Source organism: Ipomoea nil, unplaced genomic scaffold (assembly GCF_001879475.1).
Source record: "Ipomoea nil cultivar Tokyo-kokei standard unplaced genomic scaffold, Asagao_1.1 scaffold0179, whole genome shotgun sequence".
Taxonomy (NCBI): domain Eukaryota; kingdom Viridiplantae; phylum Streptophyta; class Magnoliopsida; order Solanales; family Convolvulaceae; genus Ipomoea; species Ipomoea nil.
Genome location: NW_017616607.1, coordinates 1,465,906 through 1,483,726, shown reverse-complemented (window position 1 = coordinate 1,483,726; position 17,821 = coordinate 1,465,906). Strand labels below are relative to the sequence as shown.

The 17,821-nt window shown below is 39.7% G+C and overlaps 1 protein-coding gene across 1 annotated transcript; it reads right to left on the bottom strand.

The window, feature by feature from the left end:
- Positions 1-990: 990 nt before the first annotated feature.
- Positions 991-10,943, bottom strand: LOC109179385 (zinc finger BED domain-containing protein RICESLEEPER 2-like). The gene is made up of 2 exons (XM_019328883.1): positions 10,825-10,943; positions 991-1,504 (listed from the first exon to the last, which is right to left on the bottom strand). Exons 1-2 carry the CDS (start codon positions 10,941-10,943, stop codon positions 991-993), a joined length of 633 nt encoding a protein of 210 aa, XP_019184428.1.
- Between the last annotated feature and the right edge of the window lie 6,878 nt (positions 10,944-17,821).

Genomic DNA, 17,821 nt, shown 5'->3' with positions numbered 1-17,821 from the left:
AAGCAGCAACTTTACTTACTCTTACAAATTAGTAAGCTACCAAGCCTTTACAGTCTAAACTGTAAATAGAACATTACCATTTTACAGGATTTAAGAGTAGTGGTTAGGGGCCAAAAACTCATCAAGGGAAGCAACTTAAAGTCACCAAGTTTCATTGCCTTAACATCAGAATATAAAGTCAGTTGAATAGTTGAATACAAGATTAAGATATTAATATATCATATAAAGTATAGAGATTGGAGAAGACAATTACAGGAATACTTGAAAGTGTAGAACCACAAGTCCTCCCACCAGATGCACTTCCACCATCAACACTAAATTCTGCAATTAAATCAAATAAGTAGAAGCTTGTTAGAATTCAATTCAATGAAAAGAACTTAACTTGAATGATTGAAATAATACATATTTTACCTTTCTCAAATCTTTCTAATTCTTCTAGATTTTCTTCAATTCAAATGGGGGTATTTGGCAGCCTAAGCCAATCCTGAGTACATACCAAGGCTTCCACAATTTTAGGAGTTAAAGAACTCATAAAAGGATCCAAAACCCTCCCAGATGTACTAAAGGCAGATTCTGTGGCAACAGTTGAGATAGGAATAGCTAAGATATCCCTAGCAATCTTAGAAAGGATAGGAAACCTTGCAGAATTGACCTTCCACCATCTCAGTATATCAAAGGAACCTTCATCTTCAGTTATTGCCTCACTCAAATAATATTCCAACTCAGTTTTTTTCCTCCCACCAGTTTTCATTCTTTGTTTCTTAATTTGGGCCTTCAATAGATGTTGTGGCCTCCTAACAGGGGCAGAAACAAACTCAACAACAGGAGTAACAGATGCTACAGAACCAGAACCAGTGGCAGGGACAATAGTAGGGCTATAACTCACAGCATAATCATCATACAATTCATTCAAAACAGCCAACAATTTCTCAAGGTAATCTTTTCCTTTTTTGTCACCATACATATGAAGTAATTGGGTTGGCATATATTCTAACTTGTCCCTGGGTCTAAAATGTTTGCAAAGAAAATTATATAATTCATTTTATCAATATCACCCCAATATTTTTCAAATTTTGCTTTCATGTTAGCCCCCATTAGTTTCTCAGCCCCATCAGCTTCCACCATTTCATTCAAGATACAATACAGATTAGATATTTCAGAGAAAAAGGTGTTAGCTATCACATATAAGGACCCTGAAATTCTGAGAGTCATCTCATAGAAACATTTCAACAGCTTAACCAAGTTGTTCACAGACTCCCAATCCAGAGAAGTAGGAATAGAATCACCCATATCAGATTTAAAAGAGTTATCACTGTATTCATAGTCATCAAATACTTTCTGGTAGATCAATGTAGACTGTAACATCAAATAGGTGGAATTCCACCTTGTTGGTACATCAAGACACAAGGATGTTTTTTGCTCAATTCCACTATACTCTGCCAAATCCCTAAATTTCTGCAACCTTGAAGGAGAATTTCTGACATATCTAACAACCTCCCTAACCCTTTTAACATCAATATCACATTGTTTTAAAACATCTTGTACCACCAAGTTCATAATATGAGCAATGCATCTCATGTGAAGACACTTACTCAGGCTGAGACGGAGGGGTTGGTTGAGGACGAGATGGCAGGTAACTCTTTTTCCTAAGCCTATCCTTATCTGGAGATTTTATCTTTTCCCTTGTTGCCTTTTTGAGTTACCTTTTTCCTAAGCCTATCCTTATCTGGATATTTTATCTTTTCCCTTGTTGCCTTTTTGTGTTGCCTTGCTTCCTTGTTATGTGACTCTTTTGGTTTTAAGTGAGAGTCTTTCGTGGAGTTAATTGTTTATCTCTAAAATCGGTCATGCTTGTGTTAATTCCGTAGCCTCTCTAAAATGCGTCATGCTTGTGTTAATTCCGTAGCCTTGCATATGTTCCTTGTAACCCAACCTCCCTTGTGAGTCATCTAAATTTATTTAAGTGCCCTTGAATTTATAATAGACCACCCATAGAAATCCCTTCTTGTGTAGCCTAAAAAGACCAAGGAAATTTTAAAATTTGTAACCACCAAGTTTTGAACCTAGGTTCATGTAAGTTACAAATCCAACCCTTAAACTACTTAAGCTAGTTATGTTTCTTAAACCTCATCTCATTTAAATTCCACTTTACCTATAATTGCTCACTTTGCCCAAAATCCCCAAATTAAATCTTCTCTTTCCCAAATTTTCCCCAAATTCCCAAACCCTTCTTCCCTTTTCTACCCGTGAAACACCCGAAAACCCCCCCTCACCGTCGGTCACCTTCCTCCCGTCGCAGCCAAGCCCCGTCGCCAACCGCCACCTGCCGGAGCCTCGCCGCCGACCGGAGCTCCGCTGCCGTGCCGTGAAGCCGAAGCAGCGAGAGAGAGAGAGAGAGAGAGAGAGAGAGAGAGAGAGCAGCGAGAGAGAAGAAGAAATAGGAAAAGCTTTGGGTCTTCTCTTTGAGCTTTGGGTCATCTTGCAACCATGCCTAGGAGGACAAGCTTGGCTAGGAAAGTTGAATGGGTGGATGCCCATTATCTCGTGTTAAAAGGTAAAGCCTTTGACCCAGAATCTTTTTCTAGTTCCCTGTTAGAAGTGTTGAGATATCAAGGTTTGTTGGATGGGTTTCTCACCATAAGGGTCGAGGCATACCCGAGTTTGGTTAAGGAATTCTACCGTCACATGGTTGTGACAAAAGATGTGGGAAAGTTAGAAGTTACCTCTAAGGTGAGAGGTGTGAAGGTTGTTTTATCTGAGAAGAGGCTGGCTCAGCTCTTGAGTCTAATCACTACGGGAGTTTCACAGTACAATGGTAATTCCTAGATTGGAACGGATACCATGGGGTACCGAGATAATTTGAGTTATCTGCTGTGTAACACCCCGTGTTACGACCTTAAACCCAAACTAATTATTTAATTACCTACCCTAAAAAGAGAATTAAAATCCATTAATTAACTAAAAAGGGGTCCACCATAGTCCATGGACCCTTATCCCTAAAACCAACCCCTTAGTCTTGTAAGGAATAGAATTAGCAAGCCCATACCATTTAGACCCTAATAAGGACTCCTAGATATATAAATAGGGGCATAGGAAGAACCTAGAACCAACACCACAATAACTTTCACCACACAAGAATTCCCAAGAATTCCCATAGGAGAAATCAAGAAAGAAGAGATCTTAAAGAAAAACCCTTCATAGCCAAGGAATTTAATTAAAGCTAAGAGGTAACCCATGTCTCAACCAAACCTATTTTCATTGCTATAATCTTCTTCTTTGGCTCCTTATTCTATGCTTGTGTCTTGATGAAATCTTCTATGATAATTGTGATATGATCTTGATAATTGATGAGATGATTTTATGTGTGATCTTGATGATCTTGATGTTGATAAGAGGATCTTGATGATTGTGTGATGTTCTTGATAAATCTTGATGTTTCTTGATATTAGAGATGAACTATGATCTTGATGATTTAAATATGATTAGAGCCCTAGGTTGAATCGTGATTTTCGTGTTGGGATATTCTTGGTATATTTGGGTGGGAATTCACGTGTTCGGGTGTTGATTATGTTTAGAAGTCATGATAGGTTGTGATCTATGTGATTTTTTCTTTTGATCCGTTAATTGTCTACGTGGTGTCGTCATTTGCGTTTAAAAGTGTCTAGGCATGGTTTCGGGTTCCACAAAGGATTCGGGAACTTATATTTTGGAAAAAGAGTCAGTGGGGGGTAGGGGGACCCGCCACCTAACCGCTGCCAATTTTAACACCACCGGCAGCGGGCAGTCGGCGGACAGACGTCTGCCCGCCGGGCACCCGCTGCCCGGAGGTTCTTCGCCGGCGGGTAGCCCTCCACCCGCTGGAATTTGACCACTTTAGGACTTTGGCTTCCCCGTTTGATGTTCCCCCAACCCCCGTGGTGTCCCAATGGACCCCGTTTGTCGTGCATGAGTCTAGTTGATGTTTCGGGTACTGTTCGTAGGATAAAAGAGTCTCGTATATTGCATGCTAGTTGAATCGGTAACCCATTGGCCTAGGAGGAAGATGTATGAACCCCTTAGGACTATTCTTAGTATGTGGATAATCACGCATAAGTTTATTTATACGCGTTCCCCCTTCCCAATGTGCTAATATGTGTTACTATGTGTTATGTGAGCATGATACCCCAATTTGGTTGCGATCAAACTGGTTACTCATGAGCTGTGGTTCATTCTCCTGGCTGCGGTCAGTGACTCACTTCTTGGGCTGTGGTCCACATGGGCCTCCTGTGCTATGGTCCACCGACTGGACACGCCAGGCGGTGTGTAGGGCTTTGATCAGCTACGACCCACCGACTGAGCTCGTCAAGCGGTGTGTAGGGTCGCAGTCCCCAAAAGAGGATCACAGTCCACCGACTGAGCGCGTCAGCGATGTGTAGGGCTGTGATCCGCCGTTGAAACTATCGACGGTCTATACAGTTGGCTGCGGTCAATTCCTTCATGCTGCGGTATGAGGTAGGGTGCTGCGGGGCCGTGTTAGTGCTATATGCACTAGCCCTAATGTTGGGGCATGCGATTGGTCCCGTGGCGCCACCAAAGTGTGCTTGTGTGATAAAGATGTTGATTGAATGATGATGTGAATGATTTAAAAGTAAACTGTGACCTTAGATACATGTTCTTCATGATATTATCTCTATATAACTGATTATCTCTTTTTAACATGCTTATCCCTACCTGTCGAGTCTATTCCTGGTTTTAAAGCTAGAGTCTCCTAAGTATATATCTTCCTGCTTCAAAATGGTTTTCATATATCTATATATATACTTACCTATATTGTATTTTAACGCGTTGGAGTGGGTTACCAGCATCATTCGCTGAACAGATATATTTGGCTTTCAGGCACAGATGATTAGCTTCCGGAGCACGCTAGAAGAACTTGGATTAGATAGATAGTTTTCCTTTCGCCCTGCGTGCTATGATGATGTATTGAGGATTTTTAGTTTGTTTAGCCTGTGCATTTGAGTTCTCCACCTCAGATGTGGCATAGCACCACGCACTATTATGTTTAGTAATGCTCTGTTTTGGGATTTAATGAGAATTTACCTTTATTATATAAGTTTTAAAAGTTTCAAAAATCTGCGGTGTTACAGATGGTATCAGAGCCTAAGTTTGACCCTAGGACAAGACTCTTAAGACCAGACTCTAGGACATTAGGCTTAAACTCTAGGTGTCCAAGAACATAGGATTTAGGAACCTTAGGACGCGCGGTGAGATTGTGAGCCCCTAATCTTCCCCTCACCCTAATTCATGCTTAATTTAAAGAACTCCCCCATTCGCTTATCACATCAACAGTGGCGGACCCAGAAAATTTTGTCAGTGGGGGCGAAATGCAAAGTAAAAAAGATAGTTTGATAAAAATAATAATAAAAAAAAACTATAGCCATAAATATTGTTGAATGTGGATGAAAAATAAAACGCATCAAAACTTTATAAAAAATATTCATAACAAAATATGAAACATAATTAATTTGATAAAATAATTCAAATAATAAATATATTATAAACACATCTCATTATTAATATAAAAAAAATTATATATGTGTGTACATCTCACAATTAATTATACAAAGTATTTAAAAGTCATAAAAATTTAATAATAAAAAAATATATATATGTGTGTAAATCTCACAATTAATTAATACAAAGTATTTAAAAGTCATAAAAAATTTAATAAATATATATATATATATATATATATATGTGTGTGTGTGTGTGTGTGTGTAAATCTCACAATTAATTAATACAAAGTATTTAAAAGTCATTAATAATATAACAAGCACAATTTGCCACTAGAGTAAATCAGCACACACCCAGGATTCGAACCCTGGCTTCTTACACAAATAACACACGCGCCGTGCCACTTGATCTAATCAACTTTTATTCATTGTTTCTATTTTTATTATACTTATACTAAAACTTGTACTATATATACATATATACATACAAGGGTTATATATGGGGTGGGGGTGGGGTGAGTGGGGGCAGCTGCCCCCACTGCCCCCATGCTGGGTCCGCCCCTGCACATCAAGGTAAGCGTGAAACACTCTAACTCGACATTACTATAAACATTGGCTCAGTAGATCAGTAGCATGGCACCAAACAGAAGACAATCAAGGACTCTGGAACCCGCCACACACGATCCCTTGGCCCAAACTCTACAACAACTAACCCAAGTCGCCCAAGCACTGAGCGACGTAGCTCTCCACAACACCAGACCACCACCACCTCCAAAAAACACAAACTCAGAAATCGCCCGACAAGTTTCAAATCATCGACCACCCACATTCTCGGGAGAAGAGGATCCCGCAATCCCTGAGGAATGGATTCGGATCTTCGACAAGATTCTGGGATTGGTAGAATGGCCAGAAAAACGTCGGGTAGAAATAGCCTCATTCTACTTCGGACACGAGGCAGACCTTTGGTGGATCCACGAGGGACCCACTTACAGACAGGAACCAGGGTTCAACTGGGAAAACCTAAAAACACGACTACGAGAACGATTATACCCAGCACACGTAAGAGCATCCATGCACGAAGAATTCCTCCACCTAAAACAAGGAACGACCACTGTCATGGAATGCCATAAACGGTTCCTCGAACTGGCACGCTTCGAAGCAGAACTAGTCCCCACAGAGGCAACCAAAATAGAAAGGTTTATATCAGGCCTCAACTTCGAAGCCCGAAAAGCACTAGTAGTAAGCGGACCCCGGACCCTCAACGAGGCTTACTCCAGTGCTGCCAATCTCTATCGAATCCAACTACTACAACGAGGGGTCCAGGAACAAATTCGAAAAAGAAACACAGGAGGTGGAGCACCACCTATGAAAAGAACGAGAAACGACGCTAACACAAGGCCAAGCAACCCAGCTGGCCAGAGGCCACCCCTAGGAAACAACGAAGCTAATACAAGGAGCTTCCCTTGCCAAAGATGCAACAAAGACCATAGAGGCAAAGACTGCATGGGAAACCCCTGGCGATGCTTTAACTGCGGAGGAGAAGGACACAAGTCCTTCCAGTGCACTCAACCCTCGAACTCGCGCCCTGCAATCATGGGCCAACGCGGAGGCACAAAAAATCAAGGGAATCACGGTGCCCCCGGAAAGGTGTTCGTCATGAGCTGCACACAAGCTGAACTCGAGGACGAGGGCAACCTCGACGAAGGAAACATGGCCCCAGGAGACAAAGACCCCGCAAACCAACAAGACGAGTTCTGTTTAGGATAACTAGTAAACTCCCAGTAACCACACTTATAGTAAAATTACTTGTTTAGATTAGCTACTTCGGAATTATTATAAAGAAACAAAATCAAAATAACTTGGCATAAAGAAAAGACTAGACTTCTCCAAAGAAAAACTCTCAGCAACGATGACAAAGACCAGTCAAATCTTCTACCACTAGAAGACAAAAGAAGGGAAGAGCCAAAGGGGATGCACAACAAAAAGACTAATGTCATTTTAACGAAGATTGAACCCTAAACCTCCCACTTATAAGACCAAGTCCTTAACCACTAAACTATGAGTATCTCTTAAAACTTTAAGGGAACACTCCCTTCTTAAACCCCTCTAAATTCCTAAAACCCACAAAACCCCCAAATCAAAAACCCTTCTTCTTCCTCCTCCCACACACCTTCTCTCTCTCTCCCTCTCCTCCAAACACCGCCGGCACCACCCCCGACACACACCCCCCGGCCTACCGCATTTCCACCGTCAACCACCCGGCTACCGACCGCCCCGCTCCCGTCGCCGCCATCACACTGCTCGCCGACCACCCACGTAGCACTACCGCGACCGAACCACCACAACCGACGCCCGCCTCCACCGTCGCACACCTGGACAACTCCCGCTGCCAACACGGCCCCCTGCTCCGCCCAGGCCAGCCACTCCCTCGCCGTCGATCCCGAACCCCCGCCAAAGTCGAGCCGCGCTACCGCCCCGTCGCCGGAACCCCGTCAGAATTTTGCCGGAGTCTCGCCGGAAACTCACGGAAAATATCATCACCAAGGGAAGAAACACCACCACCTAAGGAGACCTCGCAATGCCGAAAAAGCCCGTTGGCATCCGAACCCCGGGATGGAACGACGCCGATTACACGGTAATCGGAGGTAAAGCCCTCGAACCCAACCAATTCTCTCCGGAGTTGGTCGATATGCTTAAGTTTCAAGGACTCTTGGTTACGTATCTCATGTTGGTCCCAAAAGAGGTAAGGTGAAAAGTCTAGAGGGGGGGGGGGGAGGTGAATAGACTTTCAAACTTTTTTGCACAGTACAACAATTGCTAAGCCAGAGATAAACCAAAACTCTTAACTAGATTGTTAGAGTATGGTGCACAGCGGAAATAAATAAACGATCCGGTGTGTGTGTATATTGTGTCAAAATTATTCTCGTGAGAAGCAAGCAAGAGCAGTAAGTAAAGAAAGCAGTAAAGAACACAAGGCAATTTATAGTGGTTCGGAGGTGGTGTAATCCTCCTACTCCACTTGCTCTTATCGTGCAAGAGCAATTCACTATATCCACCACTTCTTGGTTCCAAGATACAATGAATTCCGTGATCTAGTGCTTTGATCACCAAGCCCACACTAATCACGCCCAGTGCCACCAACACTGCTGCTTCGGGTTTCACGTCGCCGCGTTACTTTCTCAGGATTTCACGACTCCGCATTACTTTCCCCCCGTCTTCTATGCTCTGGTAGAAACGCTTCTTCCGTGATCTAGTGCTTTTATCACAAAGCCCGCACTGATCACGCCCAATGTCTTCCGACACTACTGTTTCGGATCTCACAACTCCGTGTGACAATCCAGGATTTCACAACTCCGTGTTACTTTCCTCCTTTCCCTTGTTTTGCTCTAAAACAAGTTTTGTCTTGCTTCCAACTTTGAGACTCTATAGATGATCTTCGATGATGCGCTTAGTCTCTTGTAGTTGATGAAGATTCTAACACTCTTGGATATTTCTTTTGTAAGCTCTATATCACTCTGAGTTTTTATCTCACAAAGAATATATCAATTTAAGCTCTTGAGATGGAAAGCTTTCTTTGAATTTCGTATGCTCTGTTTAGCTCTGTTTCTTGCTTCTTGCTATTTGCTTCTTTCACCACTGCTTTCCAAAACTTCAATCTTCATCCTTTTATAGCTGGTAATGAGAATCCGTCCGTTGGAAAGAAACGTTCTCATTTTTGAATTTCTTCTAGCTGTATAGCCTTTTCATAGGATAAGATAACGTTGCAGATATGTCAGAGATTCTCTGCAAGTTGAGCTTGAGGTTTTAGCAAAAATGGTGTCCCAAAAACTTCATCTGTTGTAGATCACGCCTCTTGGGATTTCTATCTTCAAAAATACAATCTCCAATTTAATCCCTTACTAGTTTAGACTAGTATTTTTTCTTCTTGTATTTTCCTCTGTACTTCACGGTCTGGGTCTGTCTTTCTTGTATTTTCCTCTGTACTTCACGGTCTGGGTCTGTCTTTCTTGTATTTTCCTCTGTACTTCACGGTCTGGGTCTGTCTACTGCTTCCAGACTTCATCTTCTAAATTGACTTGGGAAATCTCTTCCCATGTAAACTTCATCCCTTACTATATTTGGAAGTGAAATCTCAATCTCTTCCCATGTAAACTTCATCCCTTACTATATTTGGAAGTGAAATCCCATCCCTTCCTTGATTTGGACTCTCATCCACTTCATCCCCAACTTCTGCCCCAAGGGTGAGATACGTGAACTTCATCCCTAACTTCTGCCCCAAGGGTGAGATACGTGAACTTTATCCCTTCAAATTGATATTGCTCCCTATTTCAATTTTGAGATACTTCATCCCATAGTTAACTCTTCCCTTCCGCCAAACCATCGCCCATACCCCATCGCCCATACTTCATCTGATGGATTTAAACTTGGCTTCTTTAAAATATGTTGGATGTGAGATTGAAACCTATGACCTTGCATACAATATTTCAAGCTTCTACTAACTCGTCCGTACAACCTTTTGGTTATCATCTTGTTTCACTTGGTGTACTTCTTTCTTTCTATAGATGCTTGATCTTCAAGATAGCTTCATGCAAACTTCAAGTCACGTTCTTTCTTCTTCGGAATTTCTTGAGGGATTTCTTGAGGGGTTTCTTCATTGATTTCTTGAGAGATTTCTTCTTAGGATGATAGTCTTCATAACTTCTTCATACGCATACATCTTCCTCTTTTGTTTGCCATTTTCACTAGGCAAATTCTTGATTTTAGGCTTTATATCTTCTTCATCCATTTCCCCAACTAATGAATTTATTTTTCCCTTTCTTGGTCTATGACTCGACTAGTCTAACCAAAATAAAATTGGGGTTCTACGATTTACAATATGGCATATCAAAATCTATTACAATTTATTCCTAACAATTTCCCCCCTTTTGATAATGCCATAACTTATACTCAAACATTGGCTTTAAGTCTTTGAAATATAATTTCAATTTTTTTGCTCAATTTTATTTTGACAAAGCCAAGATGAGTTTGACAAAAATAATTCTAGGGAAAAAGAAAATACTTGTGAATTAATTCAGACAAGTCCTATACGCATCCTTGATTAATTTTTAATCAATTTTTATCTTTTCAAATTTTTGCATGCGTTTAACAATTCTTGTCTTTTTAATTCACGAACTAATACATTATAGCCAAAATAAATCTAAACAGACTTAGATCAGACCTTGGGAAATATTTATTCATATTAGTCGATAGAGGAAATATTATTATAGCCAAAATCATTCCAAAATATAGATATTCAAAATACCATATTTTTGAGGAATTTATGTTTGATTACCTTCTGCGTTTCTTGCCTCCCATTTCAGCTTTCAATATGTCCTTGATATGTTCTCTCATCTTGCAGATGTCATTTTTGAACTTTTCACATTCAAATCTCTTGGTTACATTTCCAGCCATGTATTGTCCAAAGGCATCTTTAATGTTGGTGCCCGGAAGAACTCCGGCTTCCCACCAAACTATGCATTCTTCAAAGCTTCTTTGGAATCCCAAACTTTCACCATAATTGTTGGTATGATCTCTAAGCTCGTACCACATCTCGGTTCACTTCCTTTTCGCTTCTTCTTCTTTATTCTTTTCAGATATCCATTGAGCTTGATCAGCTTTGGGCCATCTTTTCACCATACTTGGCACATTCTCGGATGTCCATATTTTTTGCGGTGTTACGGTTCCTTTTGAGCATTCGAACCAGCCTTGAGTTTCAGCAACTTTCAATGAGCTTGATCCAAGACTCGGATTTTCCAATTGAGCGAAACCAACTTGGGATTGCTGACCACGTCCTCGGCCACGGCCTTTTGTTGGTGCGGCGGTCAAAATTGGATGTTGTGGTTGACTTCCAAGGATGAATTCTTGTTGTTGTAAAGCCAGATGATTGAGAATTTCTTCCCCCCCTTATGGCACTATCAATCAAAAAGCCAAGGGATTTGGAATCTTGTTCTTGATTAGGTTTAACAAGTTTGACACCATCATGTGTTTTGAGAGAAACATCCTGCAAATCAAATATTTTGTTAGCCATAGAGGATAATTCTACCTCAAGGTGATTTGTCCTTGTCTTTTGCTCTTGTATGGCCTTTATTTGTCTTAAGTGTCTTTCATTGTTGATCTTTTCGGTAGCTTCTCGTTCCTTCTTCATGAGTTGGATTATCTCCAATAATCCTTCGGTGAGATCTCCTTTCAAATGTCTTTCGGCTCTGTCAATCTTTGTCTGCAAAGTATTTTGATACTCCAATAGCTCCTTAAGATTGTTTCGTGTGTCCTCAAAATGTTGCAAAGAGAGATGTCCTTGCTCGGTAAGAGTAGTTCCAATCTTTTGACACACAACATCACTTGTCTCTGTGACTTTTGCAAACAGTGATGTTAGAAGATCTTCTACATCTTCTTCTCGGCTTCGGCTTCCACTCATGTTCAGAGAGTGCAAAGATTTGAACAAATTTTTTTCGTGAATCCGGTAGAACTGGATTTTCAACAAGCTGCAAGTTTTGTTCTGGTGATTTGGCTTCTTGAAGTTGATTTCCAGTTTCTTCTCCAATAACCTCTGTTCTTGAAATAATCTCTGTGTTTAAATTGACTTCTTCCAGAGAGTTGTTTTGAAGTGACATCACAGAGTTGTTAGCGTGCACTGGCGCTTCATACAAACATTCCCCCCCAATTGAGGGTCTAATTTCACCATCAATTTGATCCCTTACTTCATCCCTTGTAGGGTCCATTGCATTTATATCAATATTGGTGGGGGTTACTTTAGATATCAAAAGTTCAGCACAGTGAACTCTGACAGGAATAGATTCATGATTTTCAGAGGTTGATATTGGTACCTCAACAAGTGTACTTCCTTCATTCGCCATTTCTCCAAAATTTTCAAGAAAATCATTGGCTATATTAATTGAAGTATCACCTGGATGTCGATGAGTGTCATTTAAAGATCTGTGTAGAGCAATCTGTAGTCTCACTTCATTCCCCTTTTCAATATTGTCAGAAGGGACTGGAGTGACATTTTCTTGTGCTGCTACAGCCACTCGTTTTCCTTTACTATTTTTCTCTTGAATCTTTAGTCCATAAATTTGATTTTCATCCATGTTTAGTGTTTCGAGCATTGAGTCAGTTCCAAGCCATTCAAAGGCAAATTCTTCACTTCGTATAAATTCTGAGTCAACTTTTGAGATGAAAGAGTGATATATTTCAAGTCTCCATTCCTTCCATGCTTGAACTCGGTTTAATTCCTTCATCAGTTCTGGATCATCTCGGGTTTGTGTTGTGTCGAACACAATGGGTTCAACATTAGCTTCAACTGCAGATTGATTTGAGATTCTCCTTTGCAAGTTATTGGAAACTTGCACTTCAACTCCTGCAAACTCCATTCGGGTGGTATCTTCTTCAGTTGGCATCACAGGTATGTCCACTTCATGAGCTTCAGACTCTGCCACTTCTTGAGATGGAATAAGTGTTGTAGCCGAGCTTACAGCTTCTTGATCTCTGTTGCTTGGATTGCTAGAACCCATATGTGCACTCGCTGCTGATACGGTTCTACTGTTCCTTCTTCGAGAGCTTTGTGGTGTGCTTGTGGAACCACCTCCTTCAGATCCTTTCCTTCGGTTTGATTTCTTGCCATAGTCGGGTCCAAATTTTCTGAAGAGTGTTCTGTACATTCCAACACTTTTATGTCTTCTAAGAGGCACATTATTCTTTCTTATAATTTCTCCAACAATAAGTCCATACCCAACTTTATGAAGAAAGTTATTTCCTTCAAGTGGTCTACCGTGAGGTTTTGCACTGTTCACAAAGAATAATAGGCGATTGAAGATGTACTTAGCCCAGTTGAATTTTATTCCTTGCATGATTCCGTTCATCAAACTTACGGATGTTCCAGATAGATCGTCCACACTTCCAAGCTTGTTGTCAAGGATTTTGTACATCATCTCAATAAGCATATCGTACTCAGGTTTCAACACGTTCTTTGGCTCGGTCAAGCCATGAGCTACAGGTGCTTTTGGTCCACGAATTTCATCCCAGAAGGATTGAACATCATAATGGTGAGCTTCTGGCATCAACTCTGAACCAGGGAATTTGAAGCAATCCTTGATGTCCATTTCAGAAATTTGAGCATCTGTTCTTCCAACCTTAGAATGAATTACGTTGTCCTTCACAGTAGCATGAAGATAGAACTCGGTCACATATATTTCAAAAGCTCTAGCTTATTTGTAGGTGAAGAAATCATATAGTCCACAATCCTTCAAAGCATTGAGAATCTTCTTTGCAATTTCCTTGTCGACTGCTCCAATCATGAAAAACTCCGGATTGAGTGTCATCCCATCAATCAGTTGTTGTTGTAGAATAAGCAGATTTTTGGGTTGCATGGCTTTGGTTCCAGACATGGTGTTGGTAGAATAAGCAGATTTTTGAGATTGAGAGCTTAAGAGAGAGAGATTTCCGATCTTGGTAGAACTGGAATTTTCGTCTGAGAGGAATACGAAGGGTTTCGTATGGTTTAAGAAAGATTTAAGATGAGGTATAATCCTCAGATAGAAATCTCAATTGAGACCCTTAGAATAGGTGTGGTGACAAGACACATTTAGGGGTGGAGGTCTCTTTTGGTTAAGGTGTTACTAGGAAAGAAAAAAGGGGTTATCATTATCAGACAAGAGCATTAAATGCTTCACAGTTTCTTAGGTACCCTATATACGTAAGGTGTATAGAGTAAGAAGATTATGAATGGACACCTCTGATTATTCTTGAAGATTTGAGAGAGAGTATGGATTTGGGAGGAGATTTTACGGGAAAGGGGATCTGATTTACGAGAGAGATGGTTAGATTTTTGTGGGATTAATTATGGGTGGAAGTTTAAGGGGTGTAGGTTTTGAGAGATGGAGAGTTTTAATGGGATTCACATTAGATAATTTCACATAAATATGATCACACAAATCACACACATATCCGTAAATCTCACATGCAATTGCGAAACATATATGAAATTTTAAATTTTAGCAATTAAATCAAATCCATATATAATCATGCACATACACGGTAACTCCCAATTAGAATAAGCACAAATTTTGGTAACTAACCAAATTTCAATTAAATCACCAAGAATATACATACATACGGTAGATTCTAAAACATATATATATAACCAAATTTCTTAAACACATAAGCAATTATTTAGAAACTAGTAAAAATTATTCTAATAAAAATTATCACATAAATATACAAAATTATAAACCAGATTATAAATCATATTTCGCAAATAGATTGTTCATGCAAACAAATTAACACAAACATGAACATAACTTGCGCTCCAAGTAACGATTAAAACATGCAATTCAAAAACAAATTAGATTAAATAAAGTTGCACATTTTATCAAATTAATTTGCATGGCATATAGAAACACGTTAAGCACTACATGCAAATTTATAATTAAAAACTTAACACATTTAGCAAATTAGTTTACGTAGAAATTAAGCACATAGAAATATGAAAACACGTAAAACATATAAAACGTAAAACACATAATTTGAGCATATGTATCATTTTAGATCAAGAGATTAAGTTCAGTGATACTTAGCTCATTTCCAACATTCCCAATTCATGCCTTAAAGTAGAAAATCTCGTTTCGCATAAAGGCTTCGTGAGAATGTCTGCAACTTGGTTCTCCGTAGGGATATACTCGATTTTTAGATCTTTCTTTTCAACATGATCCCTTATGAAATGATGTCGTATGTCGATATGTTTGGTTCTTGAGTGAAGCACCGGATTGTGAGTTATGGCGATTGCACTTGTATTGTCACAAAATATGCTAACATCATCGCAATTCACTCCATAATCCTTCAATTTTTGCTTCATCCACAAAATTTTAGCACAATAACTTCCTGCAGCAATATATTCGGTCTCGTCGGTACTAGTTGCGATGAAATTTTGCTTTTTGCTAAACCAAGAAACAAGCCTTCCTCCCAAGAATTGACACGTTCCGGAGGTGCTTTTTCTGTCTATTGTGCAACCTGCAAAATCTGCATCTGAAAAACCAGTTAGAGTAAAATCTGTACCTTTAGGATACCACAATCCAACATTGATTGTTCCCTTCAAGTATCTTATGATTTTCTTCGTTGCGGTGAGGTGGCTTTCTTTTGGATTTGCTTGGAATCTTGCACACATTCCCACAACATAAGAAATGTCCGGCCAACTTGCAGTGAGGTATAGTAGTGAACCAATCATTCCTCTATATTTTGTTTGATCGACATCTTTTCCATCTTCGTCCTTGTCTAGCCTTATTGATGCACTCATTGGAATTTTAATCGATGATTTTCCATCAAGACCAAACTTCTTTATCAAGTCGCGGGTGTACTTTGCTTGATTGATGAATATTCCTTCCTTCAATTGTTTGACTTGTAAGCCCAAGAATTAATTCAATTCACCCATCATGCTCATTTCGAATTTATTTTGCATAAGCTTCGAAAATTTATCACACAAAGAATTGTTAGTGCTTCCAAAAATAATATCATCAACATATATTTGCACTAATAAAATATGATCACCATCTTGAATTCTAAAGAGTGTTTTGTCAACAAGGCCTTTGGTGAATCCACAGCTTATCAAGAACATTGACAAGGCATCATACCAAGCTCTAGGTGCTTGTTTCAACCCATACAATGCCTTTTTAAGTTTGTAGACTTTGTCACCTTCGCCTTTTACCTCAAAACGTGGGGGTTGTTCGACATAAACTTCTTCTTCGAGTAGTCCATTCAAGAATGCGCTTTTCACGTCCATTTGATAAACGGTGAAATCTTTGTGTGCGGCGTAGGCTAGGAAAATCCTTATAGCTTCGAATCTGGCTACCGGTGCAAAGGTTTCATCAAAATCTATCCCTTCTTCTTGAGAGTATCCTTTTGCAACGAGCGTTGCTTTATTCCTAACAATCACGCCTTCTTCCTTTGCTTTGTTCCGAAAGACCCATTTAGTTCCTACAACATTGTGGTTCATTGGTCTTGGAACAAGTTCCAAAACTTCATTTCTTTTGAATTGATCGAGTTCCTCTTGCATGGCGTCAATCCAACTTGGATCATTTAGAGCTTCGTCCACTTCTTTTGGTTCAATCTGAGATAGATAACATGTGAACAATGCTTCCATGGTAGATAATCTTGTTTTCACGCCATCTTGAACATTTCCGATCACTAATTCTGGTGGGTGGTTTTTGAGCCATCTTAAGTCTGGTTCAAATGGATGCATGGTACTGGGTGGATTTACTGGTTGAGAAGTGATAGCACTGGTTCGAATTTTTGCTTCATTTTGTAGATTTCCAACTTCTCCAGTAATTGCATCCAAGGGTTGATTTGCAATTTCCACTCCAACTGCATCCCTGGGTTGATTTGCAATTTCAATACCAATTGCATCCCGCACTTCATTTCTTACTGGATGAGAGATGGGATTTTCTTGATAATTAATTTCCAACTCATCCATTCCCTGCAAAATATTTTCTTCACACGTATCATCAGTATCACAAAAATCAATATGACACTTGTTACCATTTTGTTCAATATTTTCGTCATTTTCGTCCAGAGCATCAATATTGACGTGTGATTTTTCATCAAATACCTCGTGTATGGATTCTTCAACCACCATTGTCCTTTTGTTCAAAACTCTGAATGCTTTGCTGGTAGTCGAATATCCCAGAAAAATTTCTTCATCTCCACGCTCATCAAAAGCTTTTAGATGGGATTTATCATTAATATGAATAAAGCACTTGCATCCAAAAATATGAAAATAACCAATATTTGGTTTTCTCCCTTTATATAGCTCATATGGCGTCTTGCTATACTGCTTGTGGATCATGCTTCGATTTTGAGTGTAACAGGCAGTGTTAATAGCTTTGCCTTGCTTCCATTTTATTCCTAACACTCCTTTCCCTTGTTTTGCTCCAAAACAAGTTTTGCCTTGCTTCCAACTTTGAGACTCTGTAGATGATCTTCGATGATGCGCTTAGTCTCTTGTAGTTGATGAAGATTCTAACACTCTTGGATATTTCTTTTGTAAGCTCTGTATCACTCTGAGTATTTATCTCACAAAGAATATATCAATTTAAGCTTTTGAGATGGAAAGCTTTCTTTGAATTTCGTATGCTCTGTTTAGCTCTGTTTCTTGCGTCTTGCTATTTGCTTCTTTCACCACTGCTTTCCAAAACTTCAATCTTCATCCTTTTATAGATGGTAATGAGAATCCGTCCGTTGGAAAGAAACGTTCTCATTTTTGAATTTCTTCTAGCTGTATAGCCTTTTCAGAGGATAAGATAACG

Coding starts and splice junctions, on each gene's coding strand:
- LOC109179385 (XM_019328883.1), bottom strand. CDS start 10,943: ATGGCTGGAAATGTAACCAAGAGATTTGAATGTGAAAAGTTCAAAAAT. Junction 1,505..10,824: donor GGAGGCAAGAAACGCAGAAG/GTAATCAAACAT, acceptor TGATGTTAAAAG/GGTTAGGGAGGTTGTTAGAT.